Source organism: Chelmon rostratus, chromosome 16 (genome assembly GCF_017976325.1).
Source record: "Chelmon rostratus isolate fCheRos1 chromosome 16, fCheRos1.pri, whole genome shotgun sequence".
Classification (NCBI taxonomy): domain Eukaryota; kingdom Metazoa; phylum Chordata; class Actinopteri; order Chaetodontiformes; family Chaetodontidae; genus Chelmon; species Chelmon rostratus.
The window spans coordinates 7,167,850-7,189,323 of NC_055673.1; the positions used below are offsets into that span (position 1 = coordinate 7,167,850).

Here is a 21,474-nt window from a genome sequence, read left to right on the forward strand (position 1 = left end):
TCTCACCCCGTCCAGCATACCGGGTACCATTCTTCTCCAATAAAGATGCACTATAAGGCCAATAAGACAAAGACCATACGGGGTAGGCCTATTGATTGCTGCATTGAGAACAGCCTATTGATATAGCTTAGTAATTAGATGGAGGAATAATGGGCTCTATATCCTGGGAGTACTCAGGGCAGTAAAACCTTAGGGTCACGAGGTCTGTATGTGTTTGTGCACACACACACACATTCGCTTGTGTGTACATTTATATGTGTGAGTGTGTGGTCATACTGGCTTTTATGCTAACTGCGATGGAGGGATGTAATTACAATATTGATCGCTGAGCTCTCTGATCCCTGTGTGATAACATTTATAGCAGCCTAATGACCACATTAATTATACTATTGATTCGGTAATTATGATCATCCCTTGATTCGGATAATCCGCCGCGTGGTTCGGATGGAGAAAGAGAGAAGCTGACGAATCAAGAATTATAGGAATAAAGGAAAAAGGCAGATTTCATACCAGTGTCATTTTATAATGCCCGTGAAGCACCTGAACCCCTCGTGTTTACCACAGTTAGAAGCGACGGATATCTCTATGAAATAAAGCCTCTTTGAAACAGCACACTTTTCCATCATTTCAAACGAGATTCTTCTTTTACTTCCTGACATGGCTAATTACCAGTGTTAACGACAACTGTTTACACATTTTCCATCACAGCACGCCGTGAAATATTTCCTGGTGGCCGTTAAGAGGCGATGTGAAAGCGGTGAAAGGAAATGTTTCTTTGTATTCAGCTCTGGCAGAGTGGAACTGCTGCTGACAGGACCGCAATGCCAATGAGTGGAGCATAATAACTAAAATAAAAACAGACAAGGTAAAATAGTGCCTAATATTTGCCAATGTATGTCTCAGCAAACGGGTTTTTGTACACAGTGTGAGACCATGACTTCGAGGAGGAAGGATAAAGTTGCAGCACAACAGTTCTAATTCTGACACAGGCAAGTAAATGCAGCTTTTCATAGACCTTAATAGACCTTACAAACAGGTTGCATCGGCTCCAGAACATTTTAAACTGTCTGGAAGCCGGAATCAGCGCACTGCAAATCTAAATCTCTGGTCATGAATCTCTGCTTTCGTTCTGACAGAATGAAAATTTAACATGTGCGTAATCAAAGAGGGAGGAGTGGATGATTCATGTGAAGCCAGCAGATGCAGACCACCAAAGACAACCTGGTTTTCCTCACTGGCTAAAATCTGCTGGCTAACTATGCTAGCCAACATTTTACCTACAATTATAGTCCTGTGTTTGTCCAAACCAACATATTTTTCCCTTATTTGTTTCCGTGAACACATCTTGAAGATTTAACAGAAACAAAAGCATCATTATATAATGTGACCGTGTTCTGAATTGGACACATTTCTGCGAACATTCTATTGAAATTTCACTTTAACGACTATTATAAGTGATCATGGAATGTTTTCAGTAAGTCTAACTTCTTACCTTTCGAACTGAATATCGTTTTAACATTTTCTTTGGCTTTGAGTCAGCAAAGTCGAGTCGGACACACTTACCTTATTGCTGTAAGCACTAAGCACTGAGCACTGCTGGTTTTTCAGCAGAACAAAACGATGCTGTCAATATATCTAGGAGTAAGATGGCGTGCTTCAAAACATCCAATTTATGCAGTCGATGCTTTCGCGGTGCAGTGGAAATACAAACACTCTGCACCTTTCGTGATTCGTAAGGGTGCATAAATTAAATACAACACACTTCTGTGATGATTGTCAAAAACTCTGCGAAAAGACCAGAAAGCATGTCATGTCAGGACAGTCTCAGGACCAGTAGTAACTAATAATTTAACTTTACTTCATGCAGTTAGGTCTCCTTCATAGATTATCTATCTTTACTTAATTTACCTGCCCCCCCCACCCTCAACTTTGTCTTAGCTTCTGGCTCAGGGAAACACATGAATGCACACTCTTCATAGGCTTTAATAGCAGTAGTGTAAAAACAACATCAAGCACAAGCTTTGATTTGCAATGATGCAGTAAGTTGGAGCAGGCGCGGAGAGGGAGTTAGAGTCATTTAGAAGGAGGGGGAAAAGGAGACGGAGGATGGAAACAGATGGAGAGTAAAAGAGGGCAAAAGAAGGGGACGAGAGGAGCGAGAGAGGTGGAGAGGTCAAGTCTTAAAAGACGAGAAGAGAGAAAAAAGGGAAACTTCAAGAGAAAGGCGTGAGCGCGAGGCCGAGAAAGCACGAAAGTAGAGAGGGATGTGGATAAAAGGCCCAGCTGTGTCTGCATCAGATGCGTGTGTGTGCGCGTGTGTGCGTGTGCTTGTGTGTGTGTGTTCACACTCTGAATGCTCTCTGGGCTTATGTAACTCTGCTCCACGTGTGTCTGGGAGCAGGACGCAGCTGTGGTGTGTGACGTGTTCGACAGCACGCACAGAGCAGCACACCTTCACTTATTCATTGCACAGCACATGCACACACATACAGGCAGCGCATATAAAATTCATGGCCTTTAATGGACCTAAGCTCAGTTCAGCCTCAGTGCGCAAAGGACCTGCAGGAAAAGGCACAGGTCAGTCAGGACACTGACTTAGTGATGAGATACAGTCCTCTGACCTGACATTTAAATACTGGACTGTATGTCTTATTTTTAGCTTTCATGTCATATATTGTGGTTTTAAAACACTAGAGGTTTTAAGCTATGGCCAAAGCCCCGTGCACCAGGCGATGGTCCTACAGACTTCACTGACCTTGGCAATTTAAGTAAAATTCAGATATTAATTATAATGTCTCACCTCATGTCCCACCACAGATTTTGACATACACAGCTTTATAACAGGCAGCTCAGACTCTTCTGATGCATCTGTTATATCAGAACCCTCTTTGCAGTTCACTTTCGTGGAGACTTAAAAGCGTTCGCCATGGCAACTCACCTTTATTTACTGATGGTAAGTGGAGGATTTGTTCCCTGCAGCTCTGTTGACAGCAGTGCATAATGGTCGAACTCGTTACCTGTCCTCGTGCACGCGCATGTTAGACAAAAGACAATGCGATCAAGAAGCTCCGGCTTTTAGCGTGGTCTTACTCCCAAGCGTTTTCTTTGTCTGCCTTCATTATATTCATCTCCCCTCCAATTCAATCCAGTAAATGTTTTTTTTTTTTAATCCCACCTCCAAACGTTAATACTCGCACATAATATTAGTGTATCGCAGCAGCAACTCCACATTTTCAATTGCCTATTCCCTTGACGGTCAAATGGTTGCCATCAAACCAATTTCTTAACGCCAAATCCTGGATAAAACAGGATTATCATACAATGATGTGCAAACTGAGCTCATGCAATAGCACCATAATACCCAGTGCACTTAGTCCATCAGTCATGTGAATCATTTCAAGCTTCAGCAGCATGATGTTTAGGCTGTCTCTCTAAGCCCTGCAGGTAACATGTTAAACTGTTAAACACGTTGTTGCTTTTATTGATCCGGGGAGGTTGTTCCAGAAATGCCCAGCGTCACATTTACATTTACAGAGACTACAATAAATGGACATTAGGATGTAGTCTTTACATTATGATGCTGCTGACTTGGTGTTTCTTGGGATGCAGTGACATAATTAGACCAAGTGTTTGCATAACAAATGCAGGAACAAGGGTGTGTTTAAGTATTGATGTTTACAAAAGAGGGAATACAGATTGACCCCTTTCTGCTAGACTAATTAAATTCTTTCAGGCTGTAACAGTAAAGCAAAATTACATTTGCTCACTCTTGTCCCTCCAGGGCCCCCTTCACCACCGCGAGATTTGGTCTACACCCTGAAGCAGTCCACGCTGATCTTAGAGTGGGCCCCACCGTCCGACACAGGAGGCCGGGCTGATCTGACCTACAGCGTGGGGTGCCGGAGGTGCGTCGGGAGGCAGTGCGAGCCGTGCGGGGCAAGTGTCGGCTTTGTGCCTCAGCAGGTGGGCCTGACGGAAAGAACGGTGACCGTGGTCAATCTTCTCCCCAACACCAACTACACGTTCACTGTTGAAGCCTTGAACGGAGTGTCGGAGCTGCTTCCAAGCAAAAGATTCTACACCCAGGTCAACGTGTCAACAAGCCTGCCGGGTGAGTCCCAGTTTCTTCTGAAACCACCGCACAGAACTCTCACACACGCAACAGCGTTTTACATTTTAAATCACAGCACAAGTCTGCAGGTACACAACACACAACAGCTGAGCCAGAATGAGGTCACACTGCATTTCCAAAACGAAGACGTAGCAAATGTGCTCAAGTGAGACAAACTAGCACACTTGGGCGTCTCTGAAATGCTTTGTGCATTTAGACTACATTACGTGTCAGCTCGGGATGAAATTTTAATCAGACTGCACTGCGTGTGTTTCTCAATTTGAATATCTTGCAGCAGGTCGCAATTTAAGGAAGTCTAGAAAGGATCTTGCTAATTTGACTGAATTTGCAACGGCTCTTCCAAAAGTTCATATTTGTTCGATATTGCTATAGATGGCGCTAATGTTTAAAATCCTTCCTGTAGGGAAAAGATTATCCTCACAAGTATAGGATGTAATCTGTTGGAATGAGTTTACTGCAAGGCAGCGTGAAAATAGCCTCAGAGAATCAATGGCCTTTGCTATGAGAAAAAGCACCTCTGACTTTTAAAGTTTTGCCTCATAAAGACACATTAAATTCTTATGACATTAGTGGAGGCACTTGTCAATTCAGCAAGGTTCTGCCTACATACACGCACAACGTGTATGCATATACAATCACACACAAGTGCACGCTCGCAGGTGCTGTCTCTGTTCATAAATAGATTCATGTACACGCTGAGACAAAGTGACCTTTGAATACGTTTGCAGTGTGTGTGGATTCTCGACATGCATACGGGAACGTACAGTACCGTACACACACACACACCGAGGCATTCAAAATCATGCAGTGATTTTCATTCGAGTGTGTACTTACAGCAGCACAGACCCCCTCCTTATACTGATAGTGAGCCCGCCACTGCAGGCGGAGCAAAAAGTCTCGCCGGTGGAGGTGATCTCATTTTCATCATCAGCAGAAGACTTCAGCAGGCCATTAGCCAGGAGCTTGAAAAAGCACTTTGCCAAGTAGCCCTGTCAACCAACTCTGCAACGGCACTATTTGGAGGAGCTCAAGTGTGACGAGACCAAACACACTAAAAAAAATGTACAAGAGCATGGCCGGGCTCGAACGCTGACAAACATAAATGTGCACACACATTTACCCGTCATACTGACTGTGCATATTTTTTTTGGAAAAAGCTTGTTTACTCTGTTTGTGTGCAAATCCTTTATTTGCAAATGCTGAAACAAATATCATTGTGACACATAATGGAGGCAGAAAGACTGAAAGGTGCTGCACAAGGAAGCAGGCGAGGGAGAAACATTTGAGTGAGAAGATCAGGGTGGGGTTTTTTTGCCGCTAATTGGAAATCAGAGTAGAGAAATTTGCTGCATAATGAATGGAGGACTGTTAGTCATATGCGAGTGCGGAAATGGCAGCAGCATTCAGCATGGGTCATGCCTGTGATAGCAAGAGTACTCTGGCCTCATTGACGAAGGAAGTCAGAGGTTTGCACAGGAATAAAAGCGTGCTTTAAGTCTTTTAGTTCATGTGTTAAAGGTTGAGTTCATGGCTGAGATGGTGCCTCTGTGTGGACAAAGAAAGGCGGCTTTAAGAAGATTGACGTTGCAAGAATTTATCTTGAATGTGGCCCAGATTCTCTTGTTGACCGACTGTAAGTGTTATGTAAGAGTAACATCTGGACATCTGGACCACATAGGGTTAATCAGAGGCTACAGGACAGCTTTGTGTGTGTGTGTGTGTGTGTGTGTGTGTGTGTGTGTGTGTGTGTGTGTGTGTGTGTGTGTGTGTGTGTGTGTGTGTGTGTGTGTGTGTACACTATGGAACAGAGCTCCATATCGCTGTTGCTCTCCTGAATTTGAGACTGCAGTATTTTCCAAATGGTCATTTTGCTTTGCAAAGATAAAAGTGCTTCTTTCCTTCTTTTCCTTTTTTATCCTTATTAAAGTAACTTTCCAGCCTGTTTGTATTCCACTAATGATATTCGTAAACTTGAAGCTGCGTTAAGCAATATTTGACCACTAGGGGTCGGGAAGACAAATGCAGAGCTCAGAAATGCAGACTACCAGTGCTAGAAGTTGTTATAGCTAACCTTTTACCAAACGTTTGCCTTCCTACACATCCAGCCTACACAGAACGTCATGGTTGTCTTATTTTCGTTGAATTTCTGACCCATTGAAATAATAAATTCAGCATTTACAGTCTATTTGATCCTTGTTTGAGGCAACAAAGCCCAAGAAAAAATATCTTTTTTCGATGGTCATTGGTTTGCTTCAGATCTGTGTTTTCATGCTGTTAGCTTGTTTGCTGATGGACTAGCGAGAGCCATGAGACTCAACCATACAACGTAAGCGTGTGCTGGAATACAAAATAATCAGCTAAAAGAAGGTAAAAATAGAAGAAGCTGAAAGTAATACACCACATTGTTAAAAAAAAAAATTGATTTAGATTTCCATGCTTTTGTTTTATGAGAATATGTTTTGTCTACTCACACCAGGTCTCAGTTAGCTGACGCTAACATGGCTAACAAGCTACAGCTGTCTTCAGTTCCCTAAGGGGATTTAGCTAGCCAAAAGCCCCAAGCTGCAAGGTTAGAGACACCATATCAGAAAAGGACAAACCTGTGGCGATTATTTTTCCTGTCCCCCCAGTTCTTTCAACCTTTCTGCCTTTTATCTCCCCTTCCCCGTCTGTCTGTCTTGTCAGCAGTAGCCATGGCGTTGATTTGTGGTTATTATGGGGTATGAGGGTGTGAGTTGTCCTGCTAACCGTGTCATCCAGAGGGATTGGACAAGGGGTTAGGAGAGTGTGTTTGCGGGGGTTTCAGAAGACTTTCTGTGTCAGGGAGGATTTAGACTGACATTTGGTGTGGGGTGTTTAATGCTGCCTGCCTGTGTGTGTGTGTGTGTGTGTGTGTGTGTGTGTGTGTGTGTGTGTGTGTGTGTGTGTGAGAGAGAGAGAGAGAGAGAGAGAGAGAGAGAGAGAGAGAGAGAGAGAGAGAGAGAGAGAGAGAGAGAGAGAGAGAGAGAGAGAGAGAGAGAGAGAGAGAGAGAGAGAGAGAGAGAGAGAGCTTTTAAAAAAAAAGATATTTGATTTTGAAATGTGCTTTAGAATTACTCCCCGTGTGTCTTGTCTTACCTCCCCTGACTTCACCAGCCGTGCGTCGGCTTTTGCTCAAAGACCTGCGGTTTCCACACATGACCGGCAGAGCATGGCTCAGACCAGCAGCTGACCAACTGCAGATCACCTAAACCCTCCTACCTGCTCTGCTCACTGGGTTAGGGCTGCGTGAACGTCCGTGTGCACATGCGTCTGTGTGAAGAGGCCTTGGTGGGATGAGAAACCTGCTCAGTCGTATCAGGCATGGGATGTATTTTCAGTCATGCTGGTGGAAATCAGCATCGTCAACATAAGACAAACTTGAGGTAGATTAAACGTCACGAAACTTGATAAAAAAGGAAATGCATTGTCTTCCAGTATCAACGAGAAGATGGTACTCAATTACATTTAAGTTTCAGTTGAGTTAATCTCATGCAGCCTCTCCGTCTCTTCCTTGTTGTTGGAGTTTAGACTAGTAAGATAATCGGCTCACTTTTTATTATTTAAGTTAATGTAGCAGCTTCCCAATCCCATATCTGACCCACAAACTTCAGCACTGCTTCTATTATGAAGTCTGACGTGCAGCATTTGCTAGCTGTTGCCATGGGAGACAACCAAAACTATCCGAGAAACGGGGACAGGCCCATAACGTCCGCTTTCAGCATCCACTGCCTCAGACTAAATCCATGAGGAATCTGCGTGCCTCGTCTCGGCTGCAGGATGTGGCCGTCAGGGTTTCGGTGGAAAACGCTGCAGGAGTGATCCGGGTGCATTGTGAAGTGAGCTGCCTCATCCGCAGGAGCGGGCGGTAATGGTCAGAGAAGCCAGGTCAGGTACGAAATTGAAAAAAAAAAAAGAAGAAGAAGAAAAAAAAAAAACCTGGACCTTGTGTCCATACACGTGTGTCCACCTCCACACCAAGACTTTACACCATCAAAACTCACTGACCTTTATGAATACTGCAGCAGGGATTTGGAACAAACACATACCAGCACACACACACACACACACACACACACACACACACACACACACACACTCTGCCACCTCATCTTCTCTTTATTACTTTTTGCTTCTTTTTTTTACCTCCTCCTCCCCTCTGTATCTCCATCTCTTCTTTTTTTTTACCCTCTATTTCCTTCCTCATTTCCCCCACCTGTATCCATTCCTGCTCTCTCCATATACCCACTATTCTTAGATGGTAATTTCTCTCCCTCCTCATCCTCCTGCCTCTCCATCCGCAACCACTCATTCCGCTATCTCCTTCTCTGGCCGCCTGTCTTGACATAATCACCGCTGCCCTCTCCCTCCTCACCTCTCTGCTTTTCTCTCTATCCTCTCTGCAACTCTTCTCCCCATCCTCTCCTAGTGTACCATATTTGTTTTTCTGGGCACAGTAAGCTTGTTAGCAGCGGGTGGTATAGTTTAGCTGGCAGCTGTGGGCCAAGAAAGCCTGAGGATTTAAGGGCACGGTCTGAGATTGGGAGAGAAGGTGCTAACGGGTGTACAAAAAACCCCAACCACACACACACACAGGCACACTGGGGGTCAATTTACATTTATGCATATGCAAAGATTTTCTTTCTTAGTGGATGAAAAGCACCTGAACAGCATTTTACATTACTGACATTAAAACCAAATACAAACTGAATTCTTTAAAAGCATCTCTTTGAGACAGATTCTTGCACATGCACAGTGGAGGAGTGGATTTCTCCCAGAAATTGGGTTTTATCAGGACTCTCCAGGCCAGCAAGGGGAAGAGGGGAGTTTTGCATGGTGTGTCATGGATGGATGGATGGATAAAAGGGAAGAGGAGAGCGGGGGGATAGAAACATGAGTGGAGTTGCGTGAGGAGATGGGGCATGGGCTCTGTAAATGGGGGATCAGTTTTGCCCAGGGCTCATGGGGCCCCTTATCCAGCTGTGGATTAGGGACATATATGTGTGTGTGTGTGTGTGTGTGTGTGTGTGTGCTCTGTGTGCACCAGGCCATACATGCATTTTCATGTGTGTGCTTTATGCTCGCGTGCCATTCGCTCTGTGCATCGCTCCATGCCTGATTTGTGTATGTGCAAAAAAAGATGCGGTAATGACATCTCGCCTCAGCATTGTTCAGTGTGTGTGTGTGTGTGTGTGTGTGTGTGTGTGTGTGTGTGTGTGTGTGTGTGTGTGTGTGTGTGTGTGTGTGTGTGTGTGTGTGTGTGTCTGTGATCAAACCACACCCGGGTGGAATGTCTCGGCCCCCAGTGGTACATCCAAAGCGCTTTAGCTGAGGCAGGGAAGAAGAGAGGGATGCAGGAAGTCTGGAGGCTGGATGGGGTGGAGGTGTGGGTCAGGGAGGAGGAGGGATTGGCATTTCAATATCCTGAGAGGATTACTGGCCGGGCTTTAGATGGCTGGTCCCCGCAGAGTTACATGGGCCTGAGAGATGGCCGCATAAAGAGAGGAGAGAGGGATGAATATAGAAGTGGAGGGATGGGGAGAGGTGAGCGGTGTGGCATTGTGAGCAGGATGTCATCTGGGTGCGGGGGGAAGGAGGCACGGGGTGAAGAGCAAAAGCGAGAATGCATGCATCTCTTCAAAAATGGTGTGCATAGAGCAGAAACTTTTTCTGCTGCTTTAAACAAGTGTGTGTGAACAACTGCATCAGGAGTACGCTTCTTGTAAGTTCTTGTGTGTGGATAAAAGTCAGGAGATGAGAGGAGGACGAAGGAGCTCGAAGAGGAACATAGAGAGTGAAAGACGACTAGGAGCAAGCGAGGAAAAGTGACACCAGCAGCACGGCATGCATGGTGTAAGAATACAGGAGAAAAAAGATGTAGAGGTGAGGGAAGCAGAAATCGGAGGAAATGTGGTAGAATCCTGGTGTCAGAGGTGGAAGAAGTTCACAGATCATTTACTTAAGTGAAAGTACCAAAAGGACAATGTGGAAGTACTCCATTACTGTAATCCAGTGCTTGTGTGATAGTAAAACCAGCTAAATGTACTCAAAAGTAACAAACTACTACTCATTCTGCAGAAAAACATTATATGACTGTACTAACGTAAACAGGAGAGGACACAAATCTTTATTCATTTTTTTCGAATATTCTCTAATGCTTGTTTTCCTAGTGAAATATTGGAGAGGTTTAAGGCTTTAGACCTTGAACAATTACCAATTCTGAAACAGTGACAAGGGACGTCCAACTTCAGCCAAAAAGGCTCAGATCCACTGGTAAAATGTTGAAAAATGCATTGTATTTTTAAAGCTTATGAAATGTAAAATCTGAGAAATAACTAGTGAGTACAGCTGTCAAATTGTGGGCTAAAAAGTGCCATGTTTCCCTTGAAATTTTAGTGAAGTATTAAAGTAGGTTAAATTGGAAATACTCATGTTAAGTACCTCAAAGCTGTACTCACCCACTGTGCAGTACTTGTACCTCAGGCTGGTGTATCACTTCCTGTCAGGTCAAAGGGATATCTGATGTTTGAATGATGGAAGAGGCTAAACAGAGCGATGCCGTTGTCTCTCACCCTCTTGATGCAACACCTCTCATGACTGTCGGAGAACTCAGGCTTCTGAATCCACGTTTCACTGCAAGGGTTTGAATATTTATGAGTTTGAACCTGAATTAATTTGGGATCACACCTTCCCTGCATCATCCTGACAGAAAAAAAGAGCCAAGTAATGTTTCGTTTGTTTGTTTGTTTTTTCCCTCCACTGAACGAGCGCAGCGCTCCTCGGCTTCTTCGTCGTTTAGCCTCCAACAGGCTCTTTCTTTTCCCCCCGCTTTCACACCTCTCCACCGTCTCTCCCCTCATCCCCGCCGCCCCACCTCCAGCCCCTCTGCATGGAGGCGTTTGGATCCTTTTTGCCTCCTTAATTAGAAGTGATGGGAAGGTGAGGCTTCAGCAGGCACCAAATGAATAGAGTCATCAAGCTACTTTTCAGGACTATAGCCCAGCCACTTAAGACGCTTTTTCACTCTGTGATGGGAATTTTAATTGCCTACCGCTTGGCTTATAATTGGAGTCTATGAAGAGGCACTCTCGAGGTCTCTAGTATGTGTGCTCTGTATGTGGATTTTACAGGCTGTTTCTTGTTGTTCAGGGAATTTCAATATTCGCTCAGGAACGAAAACAAAGCTTGGTGATGGTTGATGACACTCACGCACAATGTTGTCCTCATAATCTAAGTATTATACAAGGCTTGAGGGCTGTCTTTGATGCACGCCTTTTGTCAAACTCCCCTCAGGAGGGGAGCGAAACAGGTGAAAACACAAACTCTCATTGTTGCGAAGACTGGAAAGAAAAGTTCAAACTTCAAAACGGTTCTCCTCTCTCATTTTCTCCGTCTAATACCGTGTGAGCTCTTTTTCGTGCCACTGTTCAGAGAGCTCGGCTGTGTTTGTGCGTGCCATCTTTGTTTTTTGGTTTTTTTTTTTCCGTGTGGGGTTTGTTGCTGGAGGGGAGGGGAGGTTGGCGGCATCCTGCTGTGCCAAAGAGAGAGAGAAAGTTGTGCCGAGATGCAGCTGTCTGTGTGAATGACAGCGTGCTCTGATACAAGAGTACATGGGTAACAGAGAGTTCAGCTCATCAGGCCAACACTGCACGCACACACACACACACACACACACACACACACACACACACACACACAAACACAAACCAATTCCACCTGGCATCAAATGCGTCTCATGTCCAGCTTGTATCTAGATATGATTTAACCTAATTACATTTACACCAGGTGTCTCCAGCATCCACTGAGATCCGATCTCTCTGTCCAGCTTTAGGTAAAAAAAAAAAAAAAAAAAAGAAAGAAAAAAGCTGCCTTTAATGCCACCACTGTCCAGAGGATGATCTGGACGCAGGAACGCAGTCAAGATAGGCGGGAGAGGACAGTGATGGCGACCTTTACGGATAACGACCGGGTGTCAAACCTGCATATGCGCTGTCAAACTTTTGATTTTATTTGCAGAAAACTGCCTCTGGTGTTATCCAGAAGAGACACACGCATGCGCTCGGCCATGTGCTTGAAGGCGAGGGTCACAGTGACAGTTTGCTAGCATGCATCCCTAAACCCCAAGAGGGTTTTTTGGACGCTACCCATCCTCAACACGCCTTGGGTGCATTTACACCTGTACTTTCATGTATCACCCAAAGTACATTTTAATGCAAGACATAAAGGGGTTCACAGACACATTCAGTGAGCCTCTTCTACAGTATTTTCAGACAGTACATATACAGCACCCTACAAGTATTTCAGGCAAATATTGCTTATTTCTACTGCTTACTTTGACAGCTTTATTTACTTGTTTACAAATGACGATATGATATACAGAATATATGTGCAACTCAAAAAATATGATTCATTCAACAGTATCTACAATAGTTATAAAATCTTCAGAATTTTGAGTACTTCTATTTTGACTTTTACTTGTGATACTGTTTTATATTGCAGTATTGCTTTTTGAACGTACTTACTGAATACTTCCTCCAGCACTGCATCCTCTGTCATGTCATTCTGTGTCGGTAGTAAAGGAAAGAGGACGTAGAGACGTGAGCGTACGTGTGCATGCATTTGCTCTCCTTGCAAGTCTGTCGGGGCAGATAGAGCTTTCTTCACCTTCTTAGCCAAACTCCTGCAGCAGCCTTGGGTCAGCCGCTCGGTGTGTGTGGCCCATGTTTTTATTTGTCTGAGGCTCCGGGCTGAGCCTGTCTGGCTTGATGGACGTGTCGTGATCAGACCATGCCTCTGCCTTTAGGCTAACGCGCACTGGGGCCCGAAGAGTGTTCAGAATCAGTCAGTGTGCAGCTGTCAAGAGCAGTTTAAGCAAGTCGGCCCCAGCCGCTCTCCCCTGGTGGGGGGTGTGGGATGCCAGATTTGACAGATTTATAAACTCTGTAAAGGCCGAGCCAACAGGTAATAGGTGTTTTTTGACACACAGCAGTCAAACAGCACTTCGTGCTTTATTGTCTGACCAGACAACTCACTGATGCCAAATTATTATCAGTCTTTAATTGTATGTATGTGCAGATGTATCACCGTCATAAATTTATATTCAGGACCTGATGTTTTTGCACACCTGGATTATGTTGAACGACCCTTTTGAATATATCATACGGCGAGAGACTCTCTTTGTCCCGCTTGCTCATTCGCTCGCTGTTCTGGTCTTTCTCTCGCCCGCCCACATGCTGACTGACACATTTAATCATTCCATCACTGAGACTCTCCTCTCTCTCACACAAACACACACACACGCACACACACACCTTGGTGGATCAAGTCACTGGAACATATAATCTTGTAGTTTAGCCGAAAATGTGCCCTATCCAGGTGTCTTCCCGGTTGCCATTCCTCCTCCTCTGAGACAAAAATATCCAAATTTGTCTGTGTGTGTGTGTGTGTGTGTGTTAACGTTTGGCAGGACTCATTCCCTCTAAACACTTCCCCTCCTCTTTTCTTCCCGTGCTGATATGAATGGTAATAACCGCAGATAATACCTGTTTCTGACTGCATCTGCGCGCCTCGCCTCTGAGGCAGGATCCTGGATAATATCATTTTCCTCCTCCTACTGTTGCTCTTTCTAACTGTATGCTCCTGCTTTGGTTATTTGGAGCAGAGCAGGATAATTGTGTCTATGTGTATTGGGGATGGGGCGTCCAGGTGGCTGGATGCTGATAGGGCAGATTAGACTGAGTGGTGAGCGCAGACAGGTTGCCAGATAGCGCTCCACTGCTGGGGCAGGCTGATAGCCACACATTGAAGCAGCAAGACCTGCTGTAAGATAGTGAGACCTGGGTGGGGGGGGTGCCGCTCTTATATATAACATCATTAGATTAGGATGCAGTCACATGCATGCACGTACTGTGTAACAACCTGGTGAGTTGCAGGATAAATATGTAAGAATAGTTTGGAATTGTCTAAATGTTTGTTTGAAGTACACCACGTCTTCTTGTGAATAATGAATAAGGATGAATTAAAGATGTTCAATGTGCCGACTATGTGCTATTCAAATTGTTTTCTATTGCAAAGAAATTCACTTTAAAGAAAGAAATGTGTGTGTTTGTGCAAAAATATTATAAAACCTGTGCTTGAAAGCCTTAAGAGGACGCTTTAAAGCTTTAATATCGTATCTTTGTTTTACTGCCTACATCATTATGTTATTTCACGCTTTTAAATGTTGTTGGATTTGGTTTAAATCTGAAGCAGCGTTGCTTCGAATTGTCAACGGCCTCATTGCAACAGCTAGAAGTAATTCAGCAACGTCCAATCTTTTTCTTTTTAGAGCAAAGAGCTGCTGGAAACCTCTTCTGACTGTGTGCTTTTAATTGAGCCAGTGCAAGGAATGCATTGCTTTGAGGGTGCTACACTTTTTCTCCACACAAACAAAAGAGTGCAGTGAAGTCTGGCTTCAGATAATCAAATGTCTGTCGGCAGGATGTCTGAATAGTTCACGTCTGAGTGAAACATTCCTAGTTTTCTGATGTAGTTTTGCATTGACAAAAAGTTTAGCTTGCAGACAAACGTTACGGGAAAGTTAAAGTGAGTGAAAACGCTCGATAAACCACACAGCAACCTGGCCGTTTGAAACTTTGATGACTTTATTAAAGCAACGCATTTGCAAATGCAGACTCCGCTGGGATTTTGGAACCGCTGACAGAAATGCTTGTGGCAGTATAAAAAGCCCCAGGGACAGCCGAACCAAAAGAAACGTAATGTTCCCACTCCTCTGCTGTCAGTCAAATAAGTCCTAGCGCAGTTTAACCCCAGGTAGAAGCCAGTGGTGCTGTGCCCAGAGGGAACGGCGCTCGTGCTTCCCATTAACCCTTTGAACATGCACAGGCCCGACAGATACAGCTCACTCAATCAGTCCTGCCTGCGACTTACAGCTACGCCCGCTACCATGCTAACACACTCGCAGTCGCTCACTCTTGCGTGAAGTTGCATTCGGCAGAGATGGTGAGAAGTAGAACAATGAAACCTCCTCCTGACAAGATGGATGTCATCTCAGCAGAGGCGCAAACAGGCCGGCGGGGAACAGAGGATTCCCCCGAGAACAGAGATGGAGACGGAGCTGTGCTGGGGAAATGGGAGCGATAAGGAGATGGAGAGACGCGAGGAGGAGAAAGAGGAGGAAAGTAGGAATGACTGCGAGATGTTCAGCCGCGCTTGTGCCGTCGCCCCTGGGGAGAGCAGCTCCTCTGCCTGTCTCCTTTGATAACGGCACACAGATGCCAGTTGCACCTCAGCTGCCTCTGCACACATGGATGCAAGAGCCTACAGCAGGGGCTGCCATTTTGTGCCAAAGTCTATTCATAGATCTACCTGCCATAGAGACCTGAGCATAGAGCCTGCCACATAAACCCCAGTGTCTGCAGGACTGAGTATCAAGAACCGCGTCTGAATTGGAACTCATAAGAAGGGATTTGCTTAGAAAGATGCTTTTTGATTTGTGAGAATAAGTTAGGACCACCTGTGCTTCTGCTTATGCGCACACCAATGCATATGCACCGCGTTTACAATGTGGTGGACTGAACTTTAAAGGGTGAAATATTATTACAGCCGGAAAGCAACAATAGAGGAACTCCATCTCACATAATTGAGGCATTTAGAGTGTCATGCAGTCGGCAATTTCAGGATGAATGCCATCCTCCTTGTAAGCAAAAGGACCAAAATGCATCCCCCTCATTAACCCGCCATCCCCTCTCTCCATTCTCAAGTAGCAGAGAGTGCAGGGGCTGAGGGGTTATTTAATTGAACATGCCAGTCTAGTCTGCCTGACGCATTGATCCTTTATCGGACTGAGGTTTGTGCAAGTTAGAATCTATGGCCCGAAATGGCTCCGAAATATCAGCAGCCTAATTGTGCTGTGTGTTGATGAACTGATGGATGAACCGTGCTGCTGAAGTAGTAGACAGATTTTTAGTTGCACCTATTTCTCTAGTTTAGGCTTTGATTTACATATATACTATATATATATCAAATCCATCCATCCATTCGTCCATCCTCCCACACATCTCCAATCCCCACCGGTTACAAAAGAGGAGCGCCGAGCTTTGTTGATGTGCTCAGACCGTGTTTATTTGGTCATTTTCTCTTGATTTTTGTGCTTCTGCCATGGGCAAGTAGGCTTCATAGTTAAATGGTTTCTTTTTTGGTCTGTTTTAATGGTGTTGATGTACGTTTGGGAGTAACATTACCTTCAGGATCAAAGTGAAAAGCAGCAACATGTAGTCACAGAATGGTGAGAGGATCATAGAGACACACTATTCCTATAATATTCCTCTAATAATGTTATGATTGTTCTAAAGGTACAACAAGCCACCTCTGTAACAAAACATTTTAGTGGAGACATGACAGATTTAGTTTTTACTAAAGGGTTGGGGTCATTTCCCCTGTTCAACATGAACAAATCACTGTTGTCGAATAAGAACTTTGTGATGGTCCCAGTAGTACTCATGATTAAAGATAATCAGCTAACTTTGCATCCAAAGTAAAAGATATAGAAATATTTTATGAATGCAAGGCACGATAGAGAATATTCATATTTTCCTTTTAACCAAAAAGAATCTTAGAATAAATTTATGACAAGTTACGTTTCAAGCAGCTTAAAACTGCTAAAAACGAAAGCAGTTTGTGTTGATTTTTACTCAGAACTTCTCCCGCTATTAGTTTGCGACAAATGGCTCAAGGGTGTAGAAATGCACTCACAGTTCAAATTCCACACCAATCAGAGTCTATAAAACCTATATGATGCCCTGCCCAGCTTGTGCACGCAGCCTATGGAAGTTTCATCACTGAGAGGAACAGCTGTCTGCTGCCTGTTTACCATTTTGTGCCAAACTCCATCTATTACGCTTCCTCATGCCTCACTTTTCTCTCATCATAGTGTCCCTTTGAAGTGTATAGACCATTATCTGTGTCAGTGATTGGTATGTGTACAGCACAGCTCTCATGCTGGATCTTATCAGAAGCTGTACGTCTTTGTGACGAGTGCCTATCAGTGACTCTGCCGTGTGATTTCTGCTGGATGATGAGGCTTTGAAAACGCCTGCCGTGTACTTCCACGGAAGAGCTGGAGAGGCTTATTGCCCACAAGGCCATCACCTCTTCTATATTACTTGTGAAAATCATTGTGCAATTGTATGTGGGTTTTTTTTTTGTGTGTGTGTGTGTGTGTGTGTGTGTGTGTGTGTGTGTGTGTGTGTGTGTGTGTGTGTGTGTGTGTGTGTGTGTGTGTGTGTGTGTGTGTGTGTGTGTGTGTGTGTGTGTGTGTGTGTGTGCGCGCGCGCGCGCGCGCAGTCCATTTCAGACAGCAGTCGGCATCGATTTCTTCCTCTCAAATGCAGCGCCAAACCCAGCACTGCCCACCATTTGCTGCCATATACCGGTGTGTTTGCTGATTGTGTGTGCTGAAGTGGTGGGCGTACAGTATCTGCACTCTGTTTGCATGAGCAGCTGAACGTGTGTGTGTGTGTCTTGGAAATTATGATATCCACAGTCGCTCCATAGTTGTGTCCAGATCCTCCGTATATACTCACACATTATGGAAATCTGGAGTGTTACAAGGCGAGCGCTGTAAAAAAAATGGACAGAAAATTGAATTGTGAAGTCGATGGTCCGTAAAAGGTCGAACACTTCTCAGCATTCTTTGAGACTTCTTCTTCCTGGAAGACATTTTCTGGATGATTCAGCAGATAACAACATTAAAGTAGCAGCAAATATCTTTAGAAATCTTTATAATTTCACAATAAAATCTGTTTTAGAAGCTACAAAGGAAAGTTTTTCAAGCCTAAGGTCACTTCCACTCGACTATGAGTCTGGTCATATGTATTGCGTTCATATTGCACACTGCATCATATACACTACCGTAGTGTGCCGTAGTTTATAGCAGATGCCTCAAGGCTTTAGCAGCAGTTCGGACACTGCTAGTTTGCTGCCACAGAAGTTTGAGCGCTTCTTTTCAGCTGCACAGGCAGAAACGCCGCCTTAACCGGCGTATCACTTTCATATTTGAGCCTGCAGGTGATTGCGATGTGTGCGTGTGAGCGTGTCGACAGAGAACTCGTGCACACCTGTTTTTTTATGTGTCAGATTGAGCTGTGTGATCTGGGGCGTGGAGGCAGGCACCAGTCCTATGCATAATTCAGCACACAAGGAAGGAAAGAAAAGCAAACAATAGCCTGCAGTTGTGGATGGGGAGAGCAGGTTGGCAGGTTGGGTGGCAGGGACTTAGAGAAAGGAGACGGTGTCTGTTTGCACTTAACTTCACTCTTAACCGGCATCTAACTACCCTCCCTCCTTTTCTTTTTCTCAGTTTCTTTAATGTTTGTCCTTTGCCACCTGCCCATCTCAGCTGTGCACTTTTATTTTGTGTTCTCCCCCCCGCTTTTCATGTACTGTGGGACTAAGTCATCTCTTTTACAATCAGCAAGGCTGCAGCCTATTTCCTATTCACCTTAAAATTAATGCCTTTATAGATATAGAGAATCATTCCTCTCCGTGTTTATTTACATTCTTGTAAACTATTCATTAGCATCTTTGCTGCTCCTCCTTCAGTGCCTTTGTTTTCTACAACTCCGTTTACTGTACAGTATATATCTGTCGCTTAGTTTCCATCCACAGTATGTGGGGATATTCGTGACTTGATGCCTCAAAGTTTTAAAACGCCACTAATTGGCATGATTAAAGTTCCTGAACACTTCCTGACTGTTCCTGATAAGTGTTTATTTAAAGCAAAGCAAACATTACAGTGCCGCTGAAAACAAAGCAGTTAGCTCCTGAGGTTGTATTCTGTGCAATGCAATAAATCTCATTTCACTTTTGCTCTAGTTACTTTGCTTTATTACATATTTAGTTATAATGCTTCACATTTTAGGATTAACTTTTTCAGAATTGAGAGGATTAGATGTGGATATATTCTACTATTCAGCTACTGTATTTCTACTCTTTATCTACTCTATATTTAATTGGATTATTTTTTATTTTATTGCCACAATTAGAGCCTGAATAGAAATTACACTGAATGCAAAGGCTCAATGTCACTGACTCAATCTGATTTATTATTATTTTAAAATAAAAATGTTGCATTGCTAGCCTGCTCACAAGATTCCCCTTTATGATTCAGATTTTTCTTGTATTTTTACATTTTACGCTTTCTAATTAAAAAAGAAAAGTCAGACTGACATATTTTTAAATTTACTGTTCAGCTTGATTGGGCCGATGTGCAGATTCTGCACTCTTTGGGGTCCGTCTCGCCTCTACGATACAAACATTCACACAGGTCATCATGAATAATGGATAAATACCTGCACTTTCAGAGACATCAAAAAACAGACAGATGGAGACGGACGGTGAGCGAGAGAGACACAGACCGATCGAGAGTGTCTTTGATCCGCTGCCTGAAACGACTGTAATATCCTGCTGTTTGAGTGGAGGAGCTGCACAGATGCTGTTTGTGTGTGTGTGTGCGCGCGCACACACTCGTCTTCCTTTTGGGGGAAATGTAAATCATTACATTTAGAATCAAGGTTTGGGTTAGGCACGTAGCATTTGTGGTTGGGGCCGTGAGTGTAAGTCGATGTCAGGTCCTCTACGCTGACGGAAGCACGGCTGTGAACGCGTGGAGTATTTTGCACGTTCACACAGTTTTGCTCACGTGTGAGTCGAGGTCGGGGACGAGATGAACAGGAAGCGGGCTGATGGGGAGGATGAGAAAGGACAGAGGAAAAAGAGACGAGAAGCAGCAAGAAGTAAGGGACAGTGATGTCTGTGCCATAGAGCATCCTGAGGATCACGTGTTTGAGGAGGGGGTGTTTAAATAAGTGGAAAACAGCAATAATCATCATCCAGAAGGAAAAGAGATGACAGCGAACACTGCGTTCCCTCCCCTACCAAACCTAACCCTAATGGCCTTAATGGCACAGCTCCTCCCAAACATAAAGGCCTTTTGACGAAGTGAACTGTACCCCTTTATTTTCCTGCATCTTTCTGAGTGACAACCCACTTTGCTACTTCATTATACACGGCATAATTAGCACTTAAGCAAGAGTTGGTGGTGCTTGCTGATTATCATACTATGTGCCGCCTGTCATTTGTTGACAGAGAAACAAAAGAACTGGTCTCTCCTCAGTAATGAAATTGTTTGCTTAGCGAGCCGGTGCCATTACACACTGCATCTAAATTTGGAAAAGCTCCGTCTGGATAATTCATCTTCAGTTTTTTTCTTCTCGACCGTGATCGATGCGAGGTGAAATATCTGTCAGGATCGTTTGCGCAGCGCGTCTCCCGGATCGAGTCCGAAAAAGTTCTGAGGCCTGTTTAATTGAGAGACTCGGAGAGGAAACGGGGAGCTCAGATTAAGTGCGTCTCCATCCGTTAGTCCCGTGTCGATACGGGCTTGTCAGTCAATCCATATCTGTATTGATCTATTGCCAGTCCCGGCGTACCGTCCCAGGCACTTGTTCAATGCTACACACACACACACACACACACACACACATGCAAAGACAGAGAAACATGCACAGTGTTTGTCCATCCACGGAGTACGATGAAGTTGTCTGCTCTGTCTCACCTTCAATAATTAATCTGTTACCTCTCTCCTACCGACTTTTGTCCTCTTTCCTTCCCATGTGTCCTTCACGATCCATATTTCTTCAGCTCTCTGCAGTAGGAGAGACAGTGTGTGTGTGTGTGTGTGTGTGTATATATATATATATCATTGCTTGTTATCGGGCAAAATCCAGCTTGTGAGAGAATTCACTGTATTCCTCCCTTGACCTTTGCTTGCAGAGTCCAGCTTTGTGTAAAAACTGGAAATACAACAGAGTAAAGACTCTTTCTGATGTCCTTGAGTAAACTCTTCAAGCTATTTTATTCATATTGAATGAGACTGGAATCCCCAAACTCATCTCTCTTCTTCCTCTCCCCCCTTCTCTCCCCGTTGTAGCTCCATCGCTGATCAGTGAGCTGCGAGCAGAGAAGATCGAGCAGAAGAGCATCACCTTGGTGTGGAGGGAGCCGTCCTACCCGAACAGCAGCCGCACCGAATATGAAGTCAAATACTACGAGAAGGTAAAATCCGCCGTTACTCTACATCATAATCTGTCCGCAGCTTTGCTTTTCACTGCGGTTTTTCTGCATCACTAATCAAGACTTTTATATATCCAGCGGTCCATTTATCTTCCACTTACTGTTCACCACGACTAATAAACTGTAGTTAATTATAAGTCTTCATGTTTGGTCTTGAGTAAGAATCCAGCAGCCGAATGGAGGAAAGCAAT

The 21,474-nt window shown here is 44.3% G+C and overlaps 1 protein-coding gene across 1 annotated transcript in view; it reads left to right on the forward strand.

Annotated features, from left to right (window-relative positions):
* LOC121620132 (ephrin type-A receptor 7-like) overlaps nt 1-21,474 on the forward strand; it is a 148,823-nt gene that overhangs the window by 99,876 nt on the left and 27,473 nt on the right. Inside the window, exons 5-6 of the mRNA XM_041956083.1 lie at nt 3,782-4,111; nt 21,141-21,265. Coding sequence (XP_041812017.1) covers nt 3,782-4,111; nt 21,141-21,265 — 455 coding nt within the window. The remainder of the gene's footprint in view (nt 1-3,781; nt 4,112-21,140; nt 21,266-21,474) is intronic.